Below are 24,314 nucleotides of genomic sequence, written 5' to 3'. Positions count from 1 at the left end.
TGGATGTCTTAAAGACTCAGTATAACATAGTGTCTGCAGTTGAGCTTTCAGAAAGTATGAGAGTGATTGGCTGTAAGCTAGCAGTGCTGGCAAGACTTTCACAAGCATGTCAGTGTTAATAAGTCACCTTTGGGCCAAGATCAGTTGGTAGTTTCTCTTGTGATAATGCCTGTCAGGACAAAAAAAGAGATATTTCTATCCCAGCCAAACAGTTCTTCATTTAATTTACATTTCTAGTGTGCATACAATAGCTCAGTGAAACCTAGTGATGCAAACAATCCAAAGATCTCGGTCTCGAATCCATGAGTTATTTAAAATGACCGATCCAAGCACAATTATCTCAGCCTGATCTAAAGATCTTACAGTTTTTACCAATTGCTTACACACGTTTTCAAAACTAAGTCTCCTTTTTTCAAAACTCTACACACAATTCTCAAAACTGCACACACAAAATGCAAAATGCCTCACATCTCCTTCAAAATGCAACACTGCATTCAAAATGCTATAAACACATGTCAGAATGAAGCATTTGCATCAAATGGCAAACACTTTTTTCATAATAATAAATTTTTGGATATACCATGTAAACACTGCTGTTCTAAATCTAAAGCTCTTTGGTCTTTCATAGGCTTATATCTACATTTCAATACAATGTTCTACAGTGAAAGTAATCTGCTGAGAGAGGTAACAAGTAAACCGGAAACGCCAATGCAATGTAGAAACAAAAAATATTTTTTCTTTGTTTTACTCGATTGTTTACACACATTTTCCAAAAGCATGCCTCATATTCTCAGAACTCTACACACAAATCAGAAAAAAAAAAACACACACAATGGGCAAAACCCCTCAATTCTCCTGTAAAATGAAACTTTACATTCAAAACAATGTTATTTCTTCTCAAAATGGTATTTTGTTTATGACATACACAAACCATCATATGAATAGACATTTATAAGAACCAGTTGAACACTGATGTGCTCAATGTGAAACACTATGATGAATGCAAAACACTTCTTCTCCATTCATCATAATGACTTAGGCCTTTTTTTTGGTTCAGTGTTACACTTACTACAGACAGTACATAGTAATACAAGTGTGTTGTAAAATATTTGAGAATATTGTTTTTATACTCAAAACACACAAATACACTGTAACAAATATATGTTATTTTTCCCACAAACAAAACAATGTACACAGTGTACATCCCAACCAACACAAAGTTGTACATACAGTGGTCTACATACAAAACAACAGAAGAATTGACTGTATACAGTTACAGTAAAAAAAAAAAAAATCCAATGTTGGCATCCATTGCTCCATTGAAGAGCTCACCTGTTGCCCTTTTATGCTAAAGCTCTGATTGCTAATTGTAAAAAAATGGGGGGGGGGGGGGGGGGGGTTTGCAGTCCCCAGTGCTAAGCTTCATCTCTTCTCCATAACAGGTAATCTGACCTTTGACCTATTTATAGGCCTATCTATACTACAGCAAAGCAGTGATTGGTTAGTGATCAGTTAAGTAATTAGTGTTTGCATATGTGACGAGTGTGTCTGTGTGACCTGGTGAATAAGTGTAGCATTTTGATTGGTTGTGTTTGGAAAAGGAAAGCAAGTCACTTCCTGATAGATCTTTGTGTTTTAGGTAGAGAATTGTGTGTAGTGTTTTGAAAAAAGTGTTTTATGCAATTGAAAACTGAGTCAAAGGCTGAGAAATAGCTTATGGTTTTGAAGATTTGGCATGTAGTTTTGCACTTTGAGTGAGAGGTTTCAAAAATCGTGTGACATGAAAAGATTTTGTGTGTAAGCAGTTGGTAAAAACTGTAAATCAGGTATTCTCACTGAAGAGCATGCAAGACGTTTTCTTCCACCCCTGGAGACTGAAAGCATCAGAGTTTCCCACTGAAAACGAAGCACCTATTTGTGAAACCCGCTAGCAGTGCAATCAGCACACGCTGGCGGAAGAGGTATTCCACTGATTAACAAATTCAACGAGAAGCGTATGTTGAAGCCTGTCGACTTTGCTCCTCTGAGCATTCAAGGGGATGACTGTGAATATGTAGTTAATGGAATTTAAAGCCACACATTAACTACTAATCAGCACAGCCGGTAATAGATTTCAAATGAGAGAAGCAACGGAGCAGAGTAAGTGTGTGTGTGTGTGTGTGTGTGTGTGTGTGTGTGTGTGTGTGTGTGTGTGTGTGTGTGTGTGTGTGTGTGTGTGTGTGTTGAGTATACATACGATCAGGTGGTATAGTGGATTGACTCCAGTATAGAATTATCTAGTTATGGTGGTTGTATTTAATTATATATATATAGTACTTGTTAAAAAGTCTGGAAACATTAAAAAAAAAAGTTTTTGAAAGAAGTCTCTTTTGCTCACCAAGGTTGAGTCAAACGGGGGAAAAACTGATATGTTGCTTAATTATTCTAATAGAGAACAAAAAGATAAATCGTTTTTTATTTTCTCATACAAATGTGAGTGGTGCTTGCCTGTGCAAAACTTGCTGTCATGCCAGGGTGTTGCTAAGATGTTCAGAGTGGTCTGTTGCTATGCAGTTACTAGGGTGTTATGGTTGGTTGCCAGTGTGTTGCTATGTTGTTGTTAGCCCATTGCTATGCAGTTGCTTAGCTATTCTGGGGTGTGTTTCCCGAAAGCATAGTTAGCCAACTATGGTCGCAAGTTCCGTCGTTACCAACATAGTTCAATGATTTGGCGTTTCCTGAAATCATACTTCCAACCAACATTTGCAAACAGCATTGCAAACTTACGTGGTTGGAACTGTACACACTCTCGAGCTGTGGTTAGAAGCACAGTTTCTTGTTAAATGGAATATGGACTTAATTAGATCATGCTCTTGGGCACAATAACCAACCTAACATTCAGTACATTCTATCTTTCATTCTGTTCAAATATACCGTATATTTTAATCTATTTATTTTAGCGTGTTAATAACAATCGTGCCGTTTTCCGGAGTATGACGTATGAGGGAACCCGCAATGACTCAAACATCAAATAAAGCAAAATGACATGGAACAAAAACGTTTCAGCAACATCTCAGAGATCTTGAATGGATACATTAGCAGAAGATAATACTTCTCCACCTGCGCGTGACATCATTAACAACACTCCTTGTTGAACCAGTGTGGTTCAAATGACAGAGGTGTGACCATGTTACCACAGTTTCGGGAAACAGTCGTGACTCGTGACTAATTGGTTAGTTTCTCCAACAATCCATCGTACTATGGTTAATCAGTGAGTTACAATGTTGTATGGGAAATGCACCCCTGGTTGGTTGCCAGGATGTTGCTACGGTGTTCAAAGTTGTTGTTAGCCTGTTGCTATGCTGTTGCTAGGTGTTCTGGTTGGTTGCCAGAATGTTGCTATGTGGTTGTTACTTACCCTATTGCTATGCAGTTGCTAGTGTGTTCTGGTTGGTTGCCAGAGTGTTGCTATGTGGTTGCTATGGTGTTCAGAGTGGTTGTTAGCCCATTGCTATACAGTTGCCAAGTTTTTATTGATTGCCAGAGTGTTGCTATGTGGTTGTTAAGGTGTTCAGAGGGTATAAGGATGGTTGTCAACGTTTTGCTAAGTGTTCAGAGTGGTAGCCTGTAGATATGCAGTTGCTAGTGTGTTCTAGGGTGCTTAGCATTGAGGCTCAAAGGTTCAATTTCGGCTTCATGAGACCACAGAATCTGGTCTGGTTCTTTGAAATTCTACAGCCTTTCACATACCCATGGGCAAGCTCCAGTCTAGATGATGTGATATGAGTTTTTATTAATAAAGGCTTTCTTCTTTGCACATATCCATAAGCTGGAGTTATGAAGAATGCATGCTATTGCTCTTACTCAGTTCCATGTGCTTCAGGGTATATTCAGTGCTTTAAAAAATGTATAATATCCTTGTACATGTACCCCCCCCCCCCCAGGTGTCTTGAATCCTAGTAGTGTTTCCCTGCTAATACAATGGGGATACTCCTTTAAACAGGTATAATTCATAATTCTAAATAATTATATGAAACCGTTAAAAAGTCATGTTATTTGTATATGTTTAATATTCAACAATTTTATTGATCTGCCTTACGATGATGCAATTTTATTCTAGAAAAAAACTTTGTTGTATTATTTTCATGTTATCACTTTGAAGCTGCTTTGATACAATCTGTATTGTAAAATGCGCTATATAAATAAGGGTAACTTGACTTGACTTGTTGAACAATTGTATTGCGTTTAATTATTGAATTATTGTGTTGATAAGAGAATTTTGGAAGAAGGATCATTTTGTGACTGTGTGTGTATGTTTATTTTACCTGCTTCCCATCCATGGCTGACTTCATCTCCTTGAAGGTGGTTTGAAATTCTCCTATGAAGTCATGTTTTCCATTAGAATCCCAGTCCCATACTGTACACTACAACAAGAAACAAAAGTGTAAAAAAGCTAATCACATAGAATTGACAATATACATCATGTTTATGATAAACATGATGTTTATGATGCAGCTGAGCTGAGTTTATTCAAATATAACTGTTTTTGAAACACAGAAACCACCATTATCCTACATTTATAAGATGCTGATCCACATGTTTTATGGGGTAAATAAAAATATGAATATTTTAACTTTGTGCATGAATGTGTGCAACGTCAGTCCCTAGAGAACTGTGATAAATATCCTGTGCTGAGTAGTTTCCTATAACAGTACTAAAGGTCACACACGCACGCACACACACACACACACATACACGCACAAAAACATATACAATATTCTTCTTATGATGCACCTGCGATATTGAGCCTACGTTTGTTCAGTCTTACTTAAGTCTTACTATCCATTTTTTTTTTTTTTCTAGATATTTTATTGAAAGAAATACTGTGGGAAAAAATGGTTGTGTAGTGTTTGAGTAAGAAAAAAACAGACATTATGGGGATATGGAAAGTCATCAGATGCACAAGGGTTAAATTATATCTGAAGATCTAATCTACTAGGATTATGAAGGAATCAAAGTAAAACACAGTTCAGCTAAACAATACTAACTATGAGGATTTCAACTTTTAACCTCCACAAACCTGCATTCATTTGGAAACATTTGTTTTAATTCTAGAGTTGCTTCAAGGAGCAAAAATAGTATTGTCTCAGAAATGATAGATTGTACAGAGTGTAAATATGCACACGAAGTAAACAGTGTGTCCAAGAACTAAATGCTGAGATAATTAATAACATCACAAATGCAGCCAAAATGAAAACAGCATCAGCTTTTCTTGCTATAGTGAGACTGAAATGTCACAGTTCATTTAGAAGATCTTTTATCTAGTCGGTGCAGAATCTGGAAAAAGCTGAGGACTCTAAAGTTTCAAGATCTATAATAAAGGATTGCGATAGTGTACAGACATATGTACAGACAAACTGCAACAGGTCATCTTGTTCTCATAACACTTCTTGAATTTTAATATCATTTGTCATGTTGTTGGTTTAAAAATACAGTATAACAGCCATGCCTGTACGTTGTGTATATGTGTCATTGTGAGTGTTGGTGTGTGGCAGGAGTGGCAGGAAGACAGCACACTGTAGCATTGCTGTTAATGAATCATTGATGCCGGGACATAAGCGGGTGGTAATCAAAATTTGAAGGCCATTTAAAATATTAATACAGAGATGCTGTGGTTGACTTTTCAGCTGAAGAAGCGAGAACCAGCAATACCACAACATGCAATCTGACAAAACACCTGCATCTCTTCTCAAAATAAAGTTTGAAAACATCCCCAAAAGACAGATGAAGCAATGGTGTGTTTCATTTACCCTGGGCTCCAGACTAGACTAAACTAAACTAAACTAAACTAAACTAAACTAAACTAAACTAAACTAAACTAAACTAAACTGAGTTGAAAATGAAATATTTGTATATAATGTTAATAAAATACCATATTAGTCTGCAATAATCTGCAATATTAGTCTAAAATAAAATGTTTTTCTTAGAGCATAATATTAATTGAGGTTACACTATTATTTTAAGGTGTCATTGTTACAGTGTAATTATATATTTAAGTACTGAGTAATATTAATTAACAACATGTACTCAGGGTTAGGGTAGGATTAAGGTTTGGTTAAGGTTTAGTTGCATTTAATTATGCATAATTTACTGTTATTACTATAGTAACTACATATAAATGTGCAAGTAAAACACATTTTTTTAATCGATCACAGCTCTAACAACATAATACAGTAACACTCTACAGTGAGGAAAACGGATACAGACTAGATTTTAAATTATTATTGAAAAATGTTGTTGCCTTTAGGCCGTTACATCAATATTTGTCAAAGATTTAATAAAGTGCTTAAATGATAAATTACTGTGTCAAAATCTGCACAAAAAAGGGCAAACAGCAGAGTGATTGTGAGCTTGTTTCAATATAACATGACGCATTAACTGCACTGTCTTATAAATCTATTGATAAGTCTCATTACATGAATAAAATGTAACTGCAGTGGCTCCGTAACTCAGTGAATCTGAATTCAAAATGTGTTTTCACTGCAGAGGCATGAATATTAAACAAACCAGTTAATGTTTATTCAGGGACATGTCACCTAAAATAACTGTTTTCCCATCTGTCTGAATACATGTCCTTGACTGTTCAATATCACCTACAAATTTTTGGACTCAAATCAACAATGTTTGAGTATTATATATTGAACATTTATTTTAACCAACTTTAAGTGAACATGTTGCACAACTGCTCATTCAGCCACTTCATATAATTGCCAAAGACTTAATTCAAAGTGGCTTGTTTCCAAGCATTTAAAGTATTAGTTAATTTGCTGTAAGTGGTGGTTATTTTCATGTAAAGCTGACAGCAGCAATGTAATGTGCCAACGTGGAGCTGATCAAGGGATTCAGTTCTCAAATAAACATATTGAGACATCAGCTCTTAATTTTGCTCTCTTTGTCTTTTTCTTGTCTTTCACTTTCTCTAAAATGTCTCCTGTGCAGTATGTGAACATTTTAGAAAGGCTTTAGTTCCAAACAGATTTTGTGCAGAATCTCAGTGTGGTGCGGCAGACTAAATCTCATCTAAACTCCGTTATGAGAATAAAAAAGAGAAGCATCTTTAGAGCCAGATTATTACAATACAGCTCTCCTAACCCCACTTCTGCATCGGCATACCAATGAGTATCTTACACCTGCAGTGCTGACTCTGAGGTCTGAATAAGTGTATGTGACAGAGAGAGAAAGAGAAGAGAGGGAATGTTTGCTTATTTACTCATGAAAACTCCCCAGTTTGGAGCATTCATGAGTTAATAAGCAAAACGTATCAGGTTACGACTGTAACCATAGTTCCCTGAGAAGGGAACAAGATGCTGCGTCAATGCTGCTTTGGGAACACCTCTGTGTGATTGCGTCTTAAGCACGTGTGTCAACTAGTCCAATGGTGAGAGGAAATGTCACGGGCGGGTGACGTCACGACCAGGAAAGAATAAAAGTCAAGTTAAGTCAAGTCACCTTCATTAATATAGCGCTTTTAACAATATGGGCTGTTTCAAAGCAGCTTTACAGTGATAATAGGAAATTAAAGTAACAGAGATTGTTTTGGCTTAACAGCAGCTCTAGAATAAAGTTATTGTCCAGCTAAAGTTAGTTTTGATCGATTCACTTCCGTTGCAAAGATCATTAGTTATTAACTTAGGGGCCGCTTACACGAAACCATTCGAACAGAAAACCTTAAACGGGTTCCGGCCCGCTCACTCACACAACAACAGTGCCCAGTGGCTCGAGAACGCAAACCTTGAAATAGGTTCCAAGGTGCAAGCCTTGAAGAAAAAAAAAATATATATACTGTATATATTTTATATAATATATATATATTTTATATAATATATATATATATTTTTTTTTCATCTCTGCGCAAGCTTTAAAAACGCAAACCTGTGAAAACGCTGACGCCATGCGTATTACGTGTTTAGTCTATAGGTATGCACGTTTGAATATATATGTGCGCAGGCGTGTAGTCTTTCTATACAAATTGACCTAAACAAATTACTTAAAAATGTATAATACAGAATTATTTATCGCTTCCGAGTAGCCATGTGAACCGGAACTATTTTGACAACGTTTTATCTATACAGAGGTAAAGGGAAGGAGATGGGGGCCTGGATCCGGTGGACTGCGGTAAACCTCAGGATAAACAGAGAGACTAATATTAGCGTAGACGGCATTCTTCTTATGATGTAACAAGTACATCAGGATTTATGGGGAGTGTTCCCGGTTCCGTCTGACCTAATCTATGCAGCCTAACATTAAATTATAGAAATTTATTATGTGTTATGTGTATGCTAGGCCAATGAGATGTGTTTTTAGTCTAGATTTGAACTGACAGAGTGTGTCTGCTTCCCGGACAATACTAGGAAGATTAGAGTTTTAGTGCTAAATAGGAAAAGGATCTACCACCAGCAGTCAATTTTGATATTCTAGGTATTATCAACTGGCCAGATTTTTTGTGATCGCAATAGACGTGAAGGACTATAATGCGTTAAGAGCTTGCTCAAGTACTGGGGAACTAAAGCATTTAGTGCTTTGTAAGTAATAAGCAATATTTTAAAATTTATACAATGTTTAATAGGGAGCTAATGCAGTGTTGACAGAACAGGGCTAATATGGTCATACTTCCTGGTTCTGGTAAGAATTCGAGCTGCTGCGTTTTGGACCAGCTGTAGTTTGTTTATTAAGCGTGCAGGGCAACCACCCATAAGAGCATTACAATAATCTAGCCTTGATGTCATGAACGCATTAACTAATTGTTCCGCATTTGTCATTGAGAGCATATGACGTAATTTAGATATATTTTTAAGATGGAAAAATGCGTTTTTACAGATAGTAGAAACCTGACTTTCAAATGAAAGATTGGTATCAAAGAGCACACCCAGGTTCCTAACTGACGACAAAGGTTTGACAGAGCAGCCATCAAGTGTTAGACAGTATTCTAAGTTATTACGTGAGGAAGTTTTTTGTCCAATAATTAGAATCTCTGTTTTTTCAGTTACAGATCTGGCCTTTAAAAACGCGCGTTTTCTCCCGCGGCATTCGGCAATTCGTCTCGTAGAGTCTCGCAGAATTCTGCAAGTGCTTCGGGGGGGCCTACTTAAAAAAATCCCTCAATGTGTTTCGCTTCACAGAATATCCACCAGGTGGCGCATAAAAAACAACTTTACATTAGATTTTTTATTTTACTTCACATTACGTCATGATTGTGAGAAAACATCCACAATAAAATATAAATTATAAATAGTAATAGACACAAATATTTACAGTAGGCTACTGTATTATACAAACATTTGAAAATATTTGTAAATGCAAAAGGTTCATTAAGACAAGAAGGGGTATTTGACAACGTTTACGAATTTTTATATGCTTTGTCATTGCTGTGGTTTCCAGGAGATGAGTGCATGCAGAATATTTAACATTGCTTTTATTAAAACAGCAAAGTGACGTTCTTGCCAGCGCATAACTTTTTTGTACAACTATTAAGATGATTGTGCATGCAATGCGCATTTATACTAAGCGCAACAGAGAATTTAGTGTGAGCATAATGCACGTGGCTCTGCCTGTAAAAACCCAGTATTTTTTTTATATATATACACAAAATCATCCTAACATAATGCAAGGCTTAAATAATGCGACTTACCCAGATTCTTAATTCGTACAGATATTTCTTGTGTGATTGTTCTTGGGCAGATATTTCTTGTGAGGTAATGTCGCAGCACAACGCGTAGCATACGTTGGGCGCATCTGATTTGCCATTAAATTATTAATAAATATTTTAATTAAACTGTCTTAATGCATTAAGCATAAAGATTTTTCCACGTTAGTCTCAGAATGTCCGGGGTTGGCTTGAGGTCTTGCCGACAGTTTGTAAATATTCTAAATATTCATATTCACAAAATCCATATAAAGGGTGATCAACAGTTATGACTTCTAAAATAAAATAAAAATGACCAGATAAGAGGTATATGATTGACAGTTTGACAGATGTTGTTTTAAAAAAAGAATTACAACATTATGGGGAAGTGGTATTAAATATTCGGTAACACATAGCCTAATACAATTATTTTAATTATGCATTTTGTTCAGTTTTGCTTTTACAAAATGTTCCCTGTTTTTTATAATTAATTTAACCTGAGATGTGCGTTATATCGCTTTTGGATCATTCTTTGTGTTGTCGAATTTTGACACGGTTTCATTACTTGTTCATAATAATTTGATTCATAATTATTTATTTCTAAAAGTAAAAAAACTAAAAGTTTTTCTAAAAGCAATATTCTAAAGAGATACAAAGACAGTGTACGTGTACCCACCAGATTTCGTCATGAGTCATTTTGTACCCACTACTTTTAACTTCCGTTGACCGTTTTGGTTATGAGGAGCAATATGAGAGAAAAATTTTGTAATCATTGTCTGACACACACAAAAAAAAAATATATATATATATATAATATTCATTTTATTTTAGTTTTCGTGTTCGCATTTATGAGGGAAAAAACAACGTGTCAGTTTACGGTTATGGACGTGAGCGCTCTAAAGCGGCACTAAAAGACTGCTTTAAAACTTTCACAGAGACCTCAAACAGAACAGCTGCCTTTCTTTAAATCGAATTTCGTTTTGTATTAATTATGTCTTAATTTTAATCAGTGTTTCGTGAACCAATTGCCTGGATTTAAGAAGTAAATATAGCAGACAATCACGACATTGGAGGCCCCGGCGATATCTCATAAATGAACCGAAACTCAGCGTGTAATGAACATTAACATTTACAGTGTATTTAGACACATTTAGACGCATTCATAATCATTACTTTTACCGGTTCTTTGTGGCAAGCTTTATGCGTGCGGTCGTGCGCTTGAGTGCGGCTATATTATAGTAAATGCTCATTACTTAAAACAAAGCATAAGCCTCTTCCTGGCATGCAATGGAATCTACAATGTCAGTTGGTTATATCAACATATGTCAAATTAAGTTAAGCGATATCAACAAATTAAGCTATAAACATTAATTTGAAATAACTTAAAGCGTATGTATAGTAGATTTGCTTAAATAGCATTTAAACAAAGGAACTGCAAGGGATTAAAACCCCGCCCCCACGCTGGTGAAAACTGGAAAAACCGGTTTTCTTTTGATTCCCTGAGAGGAGATCGATTAGCATCTGGGGTTGAATCGGCAGACCTGGGGGGTGGGTGGTTGTACTTTCTTGAATCTGTGCAATTGTTAGCAGCTAAAACAAGCAGCTAAAACAAAGACTGTGCAATTAATTACATTTTGGAAATAACTTTCTTAATGTCGTTTTATTTAGCCTATACACTGCAAAAAATTTTTTTTTTTTTTTTGAATTTGTAAGTATTAAATATGTTTTACAAACTCTTGGAGGTTTGTGGTTACCATCATTCAGAAGAGTGGTGCTTGTGTTTAGACTTATGTTTTACGTGATTAAATCAGGAAGATTATATTGGTTTCTGTCCACGAAAACGCATTTAAGACTATTTAATCAGGAAATGGAGGCACCGGCGCGATATAACTTGCATTGCTCGTGAACTGAGCTCGTCTCACAAATGAACCGAAACTCAGAAATGTATCTAGAAAGCTTGAAATGTCCACTTTTAAACAAAACAATTCAAAACGAAAAGAAACAGACAACTCTCTTATGTAAGTGTGCATTTCTCTCTATAGGCACGTTCACAATATCTGCGAAGATGACGAGTCAGCATTGTCAACATCTTTGACTGACACATAAAACACTAGATTATTAGTAAACAATTAAAATGTCTCCTTGCTATACTTGACACATGATTACTTTTGCCAGTTCTTTGTGGCAAGCTTTATGCATCCGTTAACTATCGAATATCGTGACTCATATTTTGTACCAGACCATTTATGGTTGTTCATATTGTTCAACAAAGTTCTTGATAAAAAAAGAAAAGAAAAAAAGAAGCTACTGTGCCTAATATTATTGTTGTATAGCGCGCAAGGTTTATGCGCATGCTTTAAGTCTTCTCCGTTTTTAGTATACTGTGGCAGAATTACAGTGCCTGGTCTGGTATGTATAGCCTACTAGGCTACATCGTTTTAAAATCGGTTTCAGTGGTTTCGTGTGTACGCAGATATTTCTTGAGACGACGCCATGTTTTTATGTTTTTATGCACTTTTACTCTTTTAGTTTTGTTGCAATTTCACCAAAAGCTTATAATTAGGAAATACACACAACACGCTAAACTTATATTCTCTATTATGTTAAAAATGTTGTAAAAAATACGTATTATTCTTATATAATAAGAATAACAGTAATGTACATTTATATTATGGAAATATGGAAATATGGATATGGAAAGAGGAATTCTTCTCAACTACCACCAATAAAGTTTTAAAATTCTTCATTAGAAAATATTATATTTTGATGATTCTGCAAGTTCAGCAGACAGTGAGGTTCGGGTTTGTTCCGATCAGAGCTCGTGAGTGGAGAGCGCATTTCTGAATATTCCGCTCCGCTATTCATTCCGGTCGCTCGCTCAACACAGATGTCATGTTGCCTGGTTCGAAAATATGTGGAATAAGGGCTGCTTTCGACTAAAAGGTTTTTTTATTTTTTTTTTTTTTTTCTAGTCGACTAGTATACTAGGCTAGTAATTCATGGACAAATCGCCCCTTTATATTAATTTAATTAGCCTACTTATATGGATCATGAGTGTTTACGTAATATAGCCGCACTGCGCACGACCGCACGCATAAAGCTTGCCACAAAGAACCGGTAAAAGTAATGATTATGAATGCGTCTAAATGTGTCTAAATACACTGTAAATGTGAATGTTCATTACACGCTGAGTTTCGGTTCATTTATGAGATATCGCCGGGGCCTCCAATGTCGTGATTGTCTGCTATATTTACTTCTTAAATCCAGGCAAATGGTTCACGAAACACTGATTAAAATTAAGATATAATTAATACAAAACGAAATTCAATTTAAAGAAAGGCAGCTGTTCTGTTTGAGGTCTCTGTGAAAGTTTTAAAGCAGTCTTTTAGTGCCGCTTTTAGAGCGCTCACGTCCATAACCGTAAACTGACACGTTGTTTTTTCCCCTCATAAATGCGAACACGAAAATTAAAATAAAATGAATATTATAATTATTTTTTTTGTTGTGTCAGACAATGATTACAAAAAATTCTCTCTCATATTGCTCCTCATAACCACTGAAAACGGTCAACGGAAGTTAAAAGTAGTGGGTACAAAATGACTCATGACGAAATCTGGTGGCGTACACTGTCTTTGTATCTCTTTAGAATATTGCTTTTAGAAAAGTTTTTTTTTACTTTTAGAAAAAAAGGACATAATTATGAATCAAATTATTATGAACATATAATGAAACTGTGTCAAAAATCGACAACACGAATGATCAAAAGGCGATATAACGCACATCTCAGGTTAAATTAATTAAGCTCCTCATAACCACTGAAAACGGTCAATAGAACCCAAAGTCAAATTATTATGGACTGAAGTTAAAAGTGGTGGGTACAAAATGTCTCATGACGAAATCTGGTAGGTGCATACCCACCGTCCCCACCGAAATCGACTCCTATAAGGGAAACATGATAATATAAAAAGTACTGTGTGTAATGCAGAAAAGCGCATTACAACCATGTTAAAACTATTTAAAACGTTAAGATGCAAAAATGAACTGAATGTAAAATTAGATAATGATAATGCGCAAATGATCTCGGTCTCTTCAAAGGTCTTCGCAAATTATTGTGTTATAAGACTCAGTTATCATAGCCTACATCACGTCTCTTCTACTGTAAGTACACAGAAAAAAAAATAAGACAAATGATGCGCGTTTGAGTCAGATTTTTATGAAGAATATGTGATTGTTTATGTAACTGGCAAAAGAAAACATTGTATTCGTCATACTTCGTCAACTCAGTATGGCCACATGAAACACGACTGCCATCTACAGGTTTTATTATTTCCTGCGTCCAACATCTAATCCCCCTTCTGCACGATCCCGCAGAATTTCGGAAGTGCTCGCAGCATTCTTCTCTCTGAGACGCGCATTTTTAAAGGCCACATCTGTAAGTAGTAGGAAATTACTAGTCATACAGTTTTTTCTATCAGCTATGCATTCTGTTAATTTTGTGAATTGGTAAGTTTTGTCAGGGCTTGAAGAAATATAGAGCTGAGTATCATCAGCATAACAGTGAAAACTAATTCCATGCTTCCTAATGATATCTCCCAAAGGTAGCATGTACAGAGTGAACAGCAATGGTCTAGTACTGAGCCTTGTGGTACTCCATACTGAACTTGTGATCGATGAGACATCTCTTCATTTACTGCTACAAACTGATAACGGTCAGATAAGTATGATTTAAACCATGCTAATGCAATTCAACTAATGCCAACATAATTTTCGAGTCTATTTAAAAGAATATTGTGGTCAATAGTATCAAATGCAGCACTAAGATCGAGTAACACTAATAGAGAGATACAACCACGATCGGATGATCAGAGCAAATCATTTGTGACTCTAATGAAAGCTGTCTCAGTACTATGGTACAATCTAAATCCTGACTGGAAATCCTTGCAGATACCATTTCTTTCTAAAAAGGAACATAGTTGTGAGGATACTGCCTTTTCTAGTATCTTTGACAGAAAAGGTAGATTCGAGATCGGCCTCTAATTCTGTAGGATCAAGTTGCGTTTTTTTAACAAGTGGTTTAATTATAGCCAGCTTAAAAGTTTTTGGTACGTATCCTAATGACAAGCACATCCGGAACAACCGGCGCTACCTTCAATTACCCGAAGCAAGTCGATCACAGGGATGTAGGAAGTATGGCAGGGCGACACAGCTTCTCGTTCCCTTTTCAGGGAACTATGGTTACAGTCGTGAGCTGAGATGTTCCCTTTCGAGGGAACTTGCGCTGCGTTGATGGCATTTTGGGATCGATAATGCCCAAACGCCATACTTACAAGCGCCTGTCCGTGTGAAACTGTGGCACAACTAAGACCTGAGCACCTGGGGCAGCTTCCAAGTCCAGGCTATAGAACCTTATGAATGTGAGTGGGAAAGACCAACCCACCGCAACACAAAACTCTTGAAGGGATACACCTGAAATTAAGGCCTTGTAGGCCACCATACTTTCTGGTAGAGTGAGCTCTGATAGCCAAAGGTGAAGGCTAACCAGAGACCTCATAAGCAAGAGAGATAGCCTCGACTTGCTGACTGTCTGCTTTGAAGCAGGAAGACCTTCTTTAGGCAATCCAAAACAGACAAACAGCTGATCAGATTTCCTCCACAGGACAGCTCTGTGGACATATGTATCCAGTGCTCTTACTGGACAGAGAAGGTTCAGTTTTCCTGGTCCTGATCTCTGAAATGAGGAGGACAGAAGGCTTGCACAACAATAGGCTGTGGTACGTTGGTCGGCACCTTAGGGACATAGCCCGTTTTAGGGTAAAGGAATGCCTTGACCATCCCCGGTGCAAACTCAAGGCAAGTGGGGGATACCAATAAGGCCTGAAGATCTCCTACTCTTTTAAGAGAAGAAATGGCTAGAAGGAAAACTGTTTTTAAAGTCAGAAAATTTTCTGAAACCATATCAAGGGGCTCAAAGGGAGCTGCAGATAAACCTTCTAAAACAATAGCCAGGTCCCAAGCAGGATCCCTGGTACGAATTGCAGACCTCAGCCTCAGAGTGCCACGAAGGAAACATGTTATTAGAGGGTTCCTCCCCAAAGATGCACCACCCAAAGGGACATGGTAAGCCGCTATGGCCACCACGTAAACCTTTAATTTGGAAGCGATCTTGTAGAAACTCTAGATCTGAACCCACCGGGCAGTTAACTGGATCCCACTGTCGCATTCTGTACCAAGAAGTGAAAACTTTCCACTTCAGGGTGTAAAGTTTCCTCATGGACGAACCTCTGGAGGGAAGTATGGTCTCTACAACCTCAGTTGAGTCTCTACAACAAAGTGGACAGGGCGTCGTATCCTGAGACGCAAACAGATCCACTTCCGCTTGGCCGTAAAACTCCTATATATGCTTCACCTCCACCTCAGAGTGAAGTCTCCATCCCCTGGACTCAGCCCCTGCCTCGACAGGATGTCTGCTCCTATGTTTAGGTACCCCAGGATGTACACTGCTCTCAAGGAGAGCATCTTCCCTAGGGACCACAGGAGGACCTGGTCCGCCAGTTTGCAAAGTGAATGCAAACGCAGACCCCCCTAGTGATTTATGTAAGAGACCACCAATGTGTTGTCTGTGCAGACAAGCACATGATGGCCTCTTAAGTCTGGGAGGAAGTGCTTCAATGCCATTAAGACCGCCATCATCTCCAGGCAATTTATGTGTGACGGAAGATAAGGACTCGAGACCCTGAGCTGAGCGGCCATCCATTACTGCTTCCAAAGCCTGTGAGAGAAGCGTCTGTCGTGAAAGTGACTCGATGACAATAAGCTCCTAACACAGGACCCTGGGACAGGAACCAAGGCTTCCTCCATATAACCAAGGCACGGAGACACCGCCGCGTGATCTTGATCATAGTCAAGTCAAGTCAAGTCACCTTTATTTATATAGCGCTTTTTACAATACAGATTGTTTCAAAGCAGCTTTACAGTGATAACAGGAAAATATTGCAACAAAGTTTGCTAACCCCTCCGATAGATCCATTTGCCAACCCCATGATTTCAGCTTAGTGCTGCCTTGGCAACAGAGGGGCCAGAACCATCAGGAACATGAACCTGAACACTTTCCTCGAAAAGTGACAGTCGGGAGCGGAGTGTGCGAAGTGGCAGCCTCTGACAAACAATGTTCGCAGTCAGCCCCCTCGAAGGCTAACAGAGCATGATCCGCTTCCAAACACATAACACACAAGTTATGTGAATCCCCACCTATTAGGAAGCACGGGCAGGGAGAAGCACAAGGCTCGAATGTTTGGTTCGCTATAATAAGTGTGATTTTTGTGTACTGCACTAAATCGGGACAGACAACAATAAAAAAAACACACAGTTTGACACAGAGCGCTTGCTGAGGCACAGAAGCTAGTGCCGGTCATTCTGGATGTGCTTTTATCCTTTCCTGGTCGTGATGTCACCCACCCGTGACGTTCCGTCTCCCCGTTGGACTAGTTGACACACGTTTCAGAAGCAATCACGCAGAGGCGTTCCCAACAATGAAACCCTAAATACATGTAACGATATATATACCACTATATATTTAAGGGGAAAAAACTGTAAAAATCTGCACACTGATTTTACAGGTTTTCTGAATTGCTGAAACTCTAAATTCCATTCTCTGAACCAAATTCTCGATAGCCTAAACCAATTTGCCTAATAAATCACTCTTTCTGTAAAACATAAAAGGAGGGGGGGGGGAAATGCTATTTCATGCATACTGAGTTTTTTACACTGTTAAAGAGTTGGATTCCCATGCTAAACATGGACAAAGTTTCAAAAATTAAGTTGTACGTTTGATGGAGTATTTCTGTGCCAAAAATTCTCCTTCCGGTTTGTCACAAGTTTCGGAAAGTTTTTTTCGAGTATGGGCCTGTGTGATGTCAGATGGGGCAGAATTTCCTTATACGGGTCCTAAGGGCACTTCTCCCGGAAGGGCGCGCGCGCACCCGTAGACCAGAGCGAGAGAGCGAAAGCAGTACGCCCATCAAAGCGCTGTGCTCGGCTTTAGGGAAGTATTTGCCGGATTTGCAGATCTAATGCTTAAGGATGGAGCAGTCCCAACGATAAAGGTTCACGGTCGTGCGTTGGAACCGCAGGCGGTGAGTAAAACTGCTTCAAATGTCTGTGTGTTGTTAGCTATCGGCGCGTAAGCACAGCAAGTAAACAACATGATCACGTATAGTTAATGTATCTATGGAGCATGCGATGTATGGTGTGTGTGTGTTTAAATACATTTGTTTAGCTGGCCACTGTAGGTGTCTGTTTGTTTATTGTAAAACCACTCCAAACAACAATACACAAAGAGTGTGAAAATATGTTGAAATAAATTAATTATTTCATAATAAACCTAGGGGCCGTTCACACAAAGCGCGCTTCTTCATTGAAATGCGCTACTATTCCATTGTTTTTCTATGAAAATACTAGTCTGATGTGCAAAACTGTTCCGCTTGCTACTGCTAAGTCACATACAATAATCCATAAACCAATTCATGTCCTCATAAACCACGAGTAAACACACACAAATGTTGTAAAACTCGCGCATGACATGGTGTTCTAAAAACACTGCGCTCAAGTTAAAATCATTTCTACTTTTAAAAAACTCTCGAGACCTCGTGTTTTTCCCCCATTTCACTGCCCATCTCACGTTTTTTCTAAGCAAAAACACGTTCTGTATATGAAGAGTTTCGTTGCAAAACGAGATATATCCATTTTGAGAAATGTTGGTTATTTGACATTATTATTTAAGACATCAACAGTCAAGTTCATTCACATTTTTTGTACATTAAACTATTTCTTGAGCTCAGTGAAGGCCAGGGACACAATATTCTTCAAATCCACTATATTTTCTATTTAATTTTATGTCCATAAATAGTTCATAAATAAGTCAAAAACCATGCCAAAATGCAACATATTTATCTTAACATCTTAAATTGGTTTAAAAAAATACATCATAAATATATGGAATAGTATATACAAAGATTGATTAATAATAATAAGATTCTGAGTTAGTTTTGGCCAGAACATACACAACACAACATAACTTTTTTTTTTTTTTTTTTTTTTTTGCAAAACGCTATATATCCACCATAGGCTCTACTACTGTAATACCATTGAAGAAATCTTTTGGATCATCAGTGGGAAAAGTAACAATAATTTATCAATTAATCGTAAATAATATTCAAAAACATAATGCCATAATAAACATAATGTGACTATGGCATGTGCCAGTAATCCAGGGCAGTCCCTGAATGAAAAAGTTGGATAACAACGTAGCCTACGGACGTCTGTGTGCTTGTGCTTCACATAGGGACAGTGGGCATTAAAAAAAAATAAAAAAATAAAAATAAAACCCCGTTGCGCTGCCTGGCTAGCTGAGCTGTCAGAGCAGACAAACTGCAGGATGTTTATCGTTTTAACCATCCTTAAACAGCTTCGGACTATTTGTGATTAGTTACAATTTAGATAAGTAAGATTAAGTTAGTTAGATAAACGACTTGTAGCTTGTTACAGAAAGAGTGGAGGCTCCTTCCACACCGCTGCTGAAAACCAAACCTGTATGATCAGATCCATAACGTTAGCTTGACTCTGAAGTGGGTCGCAACACCGGACGCGCAGCTCAGCGCCGCGCCGCGCCACGTCTAGGACAACTCTCACCTGAAATCCGTTAGCATCAGCAATTTTCTGATTTCTGTAAATAAATTTAAAACTAAATGTATATTGCAGCATGGGGTTAAGTCCGTATAGGCCTACATTAACTACGATTTGAGACACAAATGTAAAATTAATATAAAACTATGTAAATGGCGCTGTGCCGCGGCAGGATTTTGAACACGGTCCTGAGCCGTTGCTGGGCGCCGCGGACAGACGCCGCCGGTGTGTGTACTCTCGAATAATGTGTTCGAATTTAAAAGACGTGGCGCTGCGCGGCGCGGCGCTGAGCTGCGCGTCCGGTGTGCGACCCGCTTGACAGACAGCTGTTGATCAGACGTGACTGACAGCTCGCCGCCTACAGTATAAACAATTAAATGGTAAACGTGTTTTAGTTAGCCTATTGAATCCTCTTTTTAAAAACATATGTTTTATGTTTTGATATTATCGTTAAATCACTGAGCAAACTCGGAGCACTTCACCGGCGGTGACTCTCTCCTCGCTTGACATCCTGAGCTCGCGCAGCATCCTGAACGTTCTATAGCCTAACCGTTATATCGCACTTTGTAAAGAAACTGGGCTGGCGGATATCGCGTTTTGTGAAAAAATACATTTTGTAGTAGGCTTAAAATGTACATTTTTAAATCTTATTAATGGCAGCAATTCACACATAGATTAAGGTACATCTGAACAGTGATTTCCAATAATAAAATCCAAATGTCAAAAAATGGCGTTTATCGCGTTTTGCAACCGAACTCTTCATATATGCTTGTGATTCTTTAGCTCCGCCCACACGGCACGCCTCCAGCCGCTCGTTTTTTTCCGGAAAGACTCGGTACAGCCTATCTTTCTTTTATAAATATAATAAAACTAAAGACTTTTTGGAGATATGAAGGATGCAATACTACTCTATAGGTACTCAAGATTAACATGAGATTGACTGAAACTGAGTGTTTCACCCCCCCTTTAAACAAGTTCAAGGTAGTTAAAACACTGTTTGCAAATCTCATGCACTCTTTTTGCAAAACTCTAAACACATTCTCACTCACTAAAACACATTTCACACTGTGATACACTTATGTTTCAAAACACTAAACACAGGCAGGCAAAAGTTAAACATAACTACAACACAGTTGTCATCGTTTACACGCAACGACTCAAAATTGTTCACATTTTCTAATGATGTGACCAATCCAACTGTACATAATACAAGTCAGTTCAGAGATCCAAAACTGACTCAAATTGTTGCACTGAATGTTGATACTAACAATGGATGGAAACAATATAAAAGGGAGAGGAGGAAGAGTATGAGTAAGAGGAGGTGGACGAGGAGGAAGCGGATGAGGACGAGAAAGAGCAAGAATGTTGTCAAGGCTGGATCTGCTTTAGGGTTTTTTCCTTTGCCTGCAGAGATGACATTGTCTGTAATGTGGACAAAGTCCTCAGGCCGGACTCAACATGAAGACATGATGCAGAAACAGAATGAATCTCTCTCACTGACCTTGATTTTGCAGTTACACAACTCTTCTGAGTGTACTGTAACATGCTTTTCATTTTCGAGTTTTTTACTGTAACGTTTTGGACTTTTGCAGTTGGGTCACTGTATTTTCACAGTATGCAAGAGCTGAATATACAGACATTCAATATAAAAAATTCAGTACAATACTATATTTGCAGTGCATACAGTATACGATATATTCACCTTATACTGTAAGTTGGTCATTACTATACTTTTTTAAGTAATTGCAGGATTTGTTTACTTTGTTCCAATATAGGCCTACCTTTTTTTCTGTAACTGCATGCTTTGGATTCTGTGTTCTCCTTTTTTTATGTAGTTTCTAATGAATGATCTGTAGTGTTTATATATTGACTGATGTGTGTATGATCTGAAAGCATTGTTTGATTTTGAGCACAGATAAAATGACTTTGAGTCAATTGTTTGATTTTGCCAGAAGAGTCAGAGGTTCTCTGAATGTAGCTTCAAGATTTTGTTTTGTGTTTAAGGTTTTGAGAAAGTGGGTGATGGTTCCAAGAAATGTGTTTTAGCAATTCAGAAAAACTGTAATGCTGTGGTTTGAACCTTTCAATCCCCTTTTCATACATTATAAAAACCTAGAGCTTGACACGTTAGGTTTGTTCAATAAAATTTTGCAGTATTACTATAAAAGTGTAGCCTGACTACGTCAGACTTCGTACTTCCGCTCAATTTCATTTCGCTTCTGTACTCAGTCTGAGATAGCGACCGTTTTCCCCGTTTTCCTCCGGCCTAAAAACAGCCGGCCAAGCAACGAACAGAGGGCGGGCTGAGAGCTGTGACGTAGACGCTGATTGTACCGTGGATGCGCAGATTTACTTCACATAATCTGCAAAAGTCGCTCACAGCCATGTTCACTCCGGTATTTCGCTCGATGGTTTTGTTTTCTCATCATACATGTGTTTACAGTGGAATGTAGTTAGATGCGGCTGAGCATGCCCATAACACACGCCATAACCAAACGTTATGTGATTGGCTTAGGGGTAACCAGTGATTTTAAAATTCAGACAAGCGCCCCCCGCGAGAAAGAAAACGCTTTTCAATTATGCCATGCCAGACTCTGTCTACGAAGCAAAGCGAAGTAGCAGAGTTTGGTATTACCAGGTGTTGTGAACTTAGAATCGAAAGACCAGGAGACTTGGTTGTTTCTTCAGCAGGATTCTTTATTGAGAACACGAGCTGTCGGTAGCTGCAGTCACCAAGTCTGACGTGAAATGTTCTCTTACAGTTTATATACATTTAGGGGCAGGAACCGAAAAAGACAGGTTTAGGAACCGGTTTTAGACAGAGCATTGCCCACCCTAATCCACTCAGCATATCTATTCGAACACTGAGACCCGAGTACAGGACTGGCTGGACTTTCTTGCTAAAACACAAACTCCAAGAGTTTCAGTAAAACAGGACTGACCAGAGTCTTTTGCTAGAAAACTCTGATAATCATAATTTATACCTAACCTTAACATGCTAAATTCAATGTAAACCTAAATTAAACATTTTAATAAATCTGGATTCCCACACAGGCTAATAAAAGTGTGCTTTCAGTACAGAAGTTGTGTTTTAATTGTAATAAATATTTAATAAATATTTGATATATAAATGTATGTATATATGAACATAAAAAAATATATATATATTTTTTTATATATATATATATATATATTTTTTTTTAATATTTAATCTCACAATTACACTACTGTTTAAAAGTATGGGGTAGGTACGTTTTTTAATAAATGTTTTTTAAAGTCTTTTATGCTCACCACGGCTGCATTTATTTGATAATAATAATAATTAATTATAATAATAATTTGTTACATTTATATGGTGCTTTTCAGGGTACTCAAAGCACTTTACATATGGAAGAGGGAATCTCCTCAACCACCACCAATCTGCGGCATCCAACAGATCATACGACGGTAGCCATATTGTGCCAGAACGCCCAACACACACTGGCTTATTGGTGGAAAGGAGACGTCATGAAGCCAATCAGTATATATGGGGATGATCAGGAGGCAAATTTGGCCAGGATGCCGGGGTTAAACCCCTATTCTTTTTCGAAAGGACATTCTGGGATTTTTAATGACCACAGTAAGGACCTCGGTTTAACATCTCATCCGAAGGACTGTGCTTTTTGACAGTATAGTGTCCCCATCACTAAACTGGGGGATTAGGACCCACACAGACCACAAGGAGAGCATCCCCTGCTGCTCACTAACACCTCTTCCAGCTGCAACCTAGTTTTCCCAGGAGGTCTCCTATCCAGGGTGATAGCTGCCATCTAAAAAACACTTTAAATTAATATTGTGAACTAATGATACAATTTAAAATAAATGTTTTCTATTTTAATATATTTTAAAATGTAATCTATTCCTGTGATGGCAAAGCTGGATTTTCAGTAGCTATAATCCAGTCTTTGGGTCACATGATCGTTCAGTTAAAAAAAAAAAATTACTCCAAACTTTTGAACAATAAATATACTTATTAACAGAAATATTACCATTAATTTAGACATGCTCAGAACAAACATAAAACAAACACAACCGACATTAGCATGTTTAAATTTTAATTAATTTGATAAGAAGAACAGACATACCAACTAGTTACTGACTTGATGCAGACTAATATACACTTCTGAAGCAGATTAATATCATCTTGGTCTGGAGCAAGGTTTACTTAAGGTAAAGTGTAAAATGTCTAAAATCTGCCCCATGGCTCTCATTTTTCACCACAGATTTACATTGGAAAATTGTGGGGCACTGTAGAGCTGGGGTGGATAGGAACCCTCTGCCACGCTAAGTATCATAATACATGTGCCTAATTTTAATATATCCTGCTCACTTTATGACTTAAATTAGTCTAGAAAATCCAAAAATATATGTTACAGAATGCTGAACACATTTACAATTTATTATTGATTCAATTCATATTGAGGTCTATGTTTTGGATGAGTATTTTGGCAGGGCACTGCACCACCTGCCCTTACAGATGAGCCATGGCTGACTTTGAGTCTAATCTCACTTTCTGATCCCAAATCAATCTTGTCTGGTGAATAACACAGCTTCTTGCTCTCCATAGAGCCCTATGTTCTTTTATACAACTGGACCCAGGGACAGAAAGTTCTCAAACCCAGAAGGACAGTATGGGCTTGAATGGACTAAAGGGCATTAACATCAATTTCTGTCACTGGTTCCACTATGTCTGCTCCTCTCAGCCAACTGTCAGGACCCTCCGAACAGCCGGGCTCCATTTACCCGCTCAATAATTAGCTCACTATGAAAGATGTCAGCTGCAATGGTGAGGAAGAATGGATAGGACTGCCATTACATAAATCTGCCAAGATGATTCTAATCTAACGTGACCAAATGGTCACGCTGAGACCAGAATAAAGAGCAAAAAAAAAAAAAAAAAATTAAAAGCTACACTGACATAAAAGCCTTGTAT

General features: G+C 37.8%; 1 protein-coding gene across 1 annotated transcript in view; it reads right to left on the bottom strand.

The window, feature by feature from the left end:
- The window catches only part of cpne4b (copine IVb), a 56,610-nt gene that overhangs the window by 18,287 nt on the left and 14,009 nt on the right, over positions 1-24,314 (bottom strand). The window contains exons 8-9 of the mRNA XM_079877920.1: positions 4,305-4,403; positions 128-169 (exon numbers count right to left, since the gene is read on the bottom strand). Of these exons, the coding sequence (XP_079734046.1) occupies positions 128-169; positions 4,305-4,403 (141 nt within the window). The remainder of the gene's footprint in view (positions 1-127; positions 170-4,304; positions 4,404-24,314) is intronic.

This window comes from Squalius cephalus (genome assembly GCF_949319135.1).
Source record: "Squalius cephalus genome assembly, chromosome: 8".
NCBI lineage: Eukaryota > Metazoa > Chordata > Actinopteri > Cypriniformes > Leuciscidae > Squalius > Squalius cephalus.
Note: the sequence above shows the minus strand (reverse complement) of the source record. Positions and strands in the feature narration are given on the sequence as shown.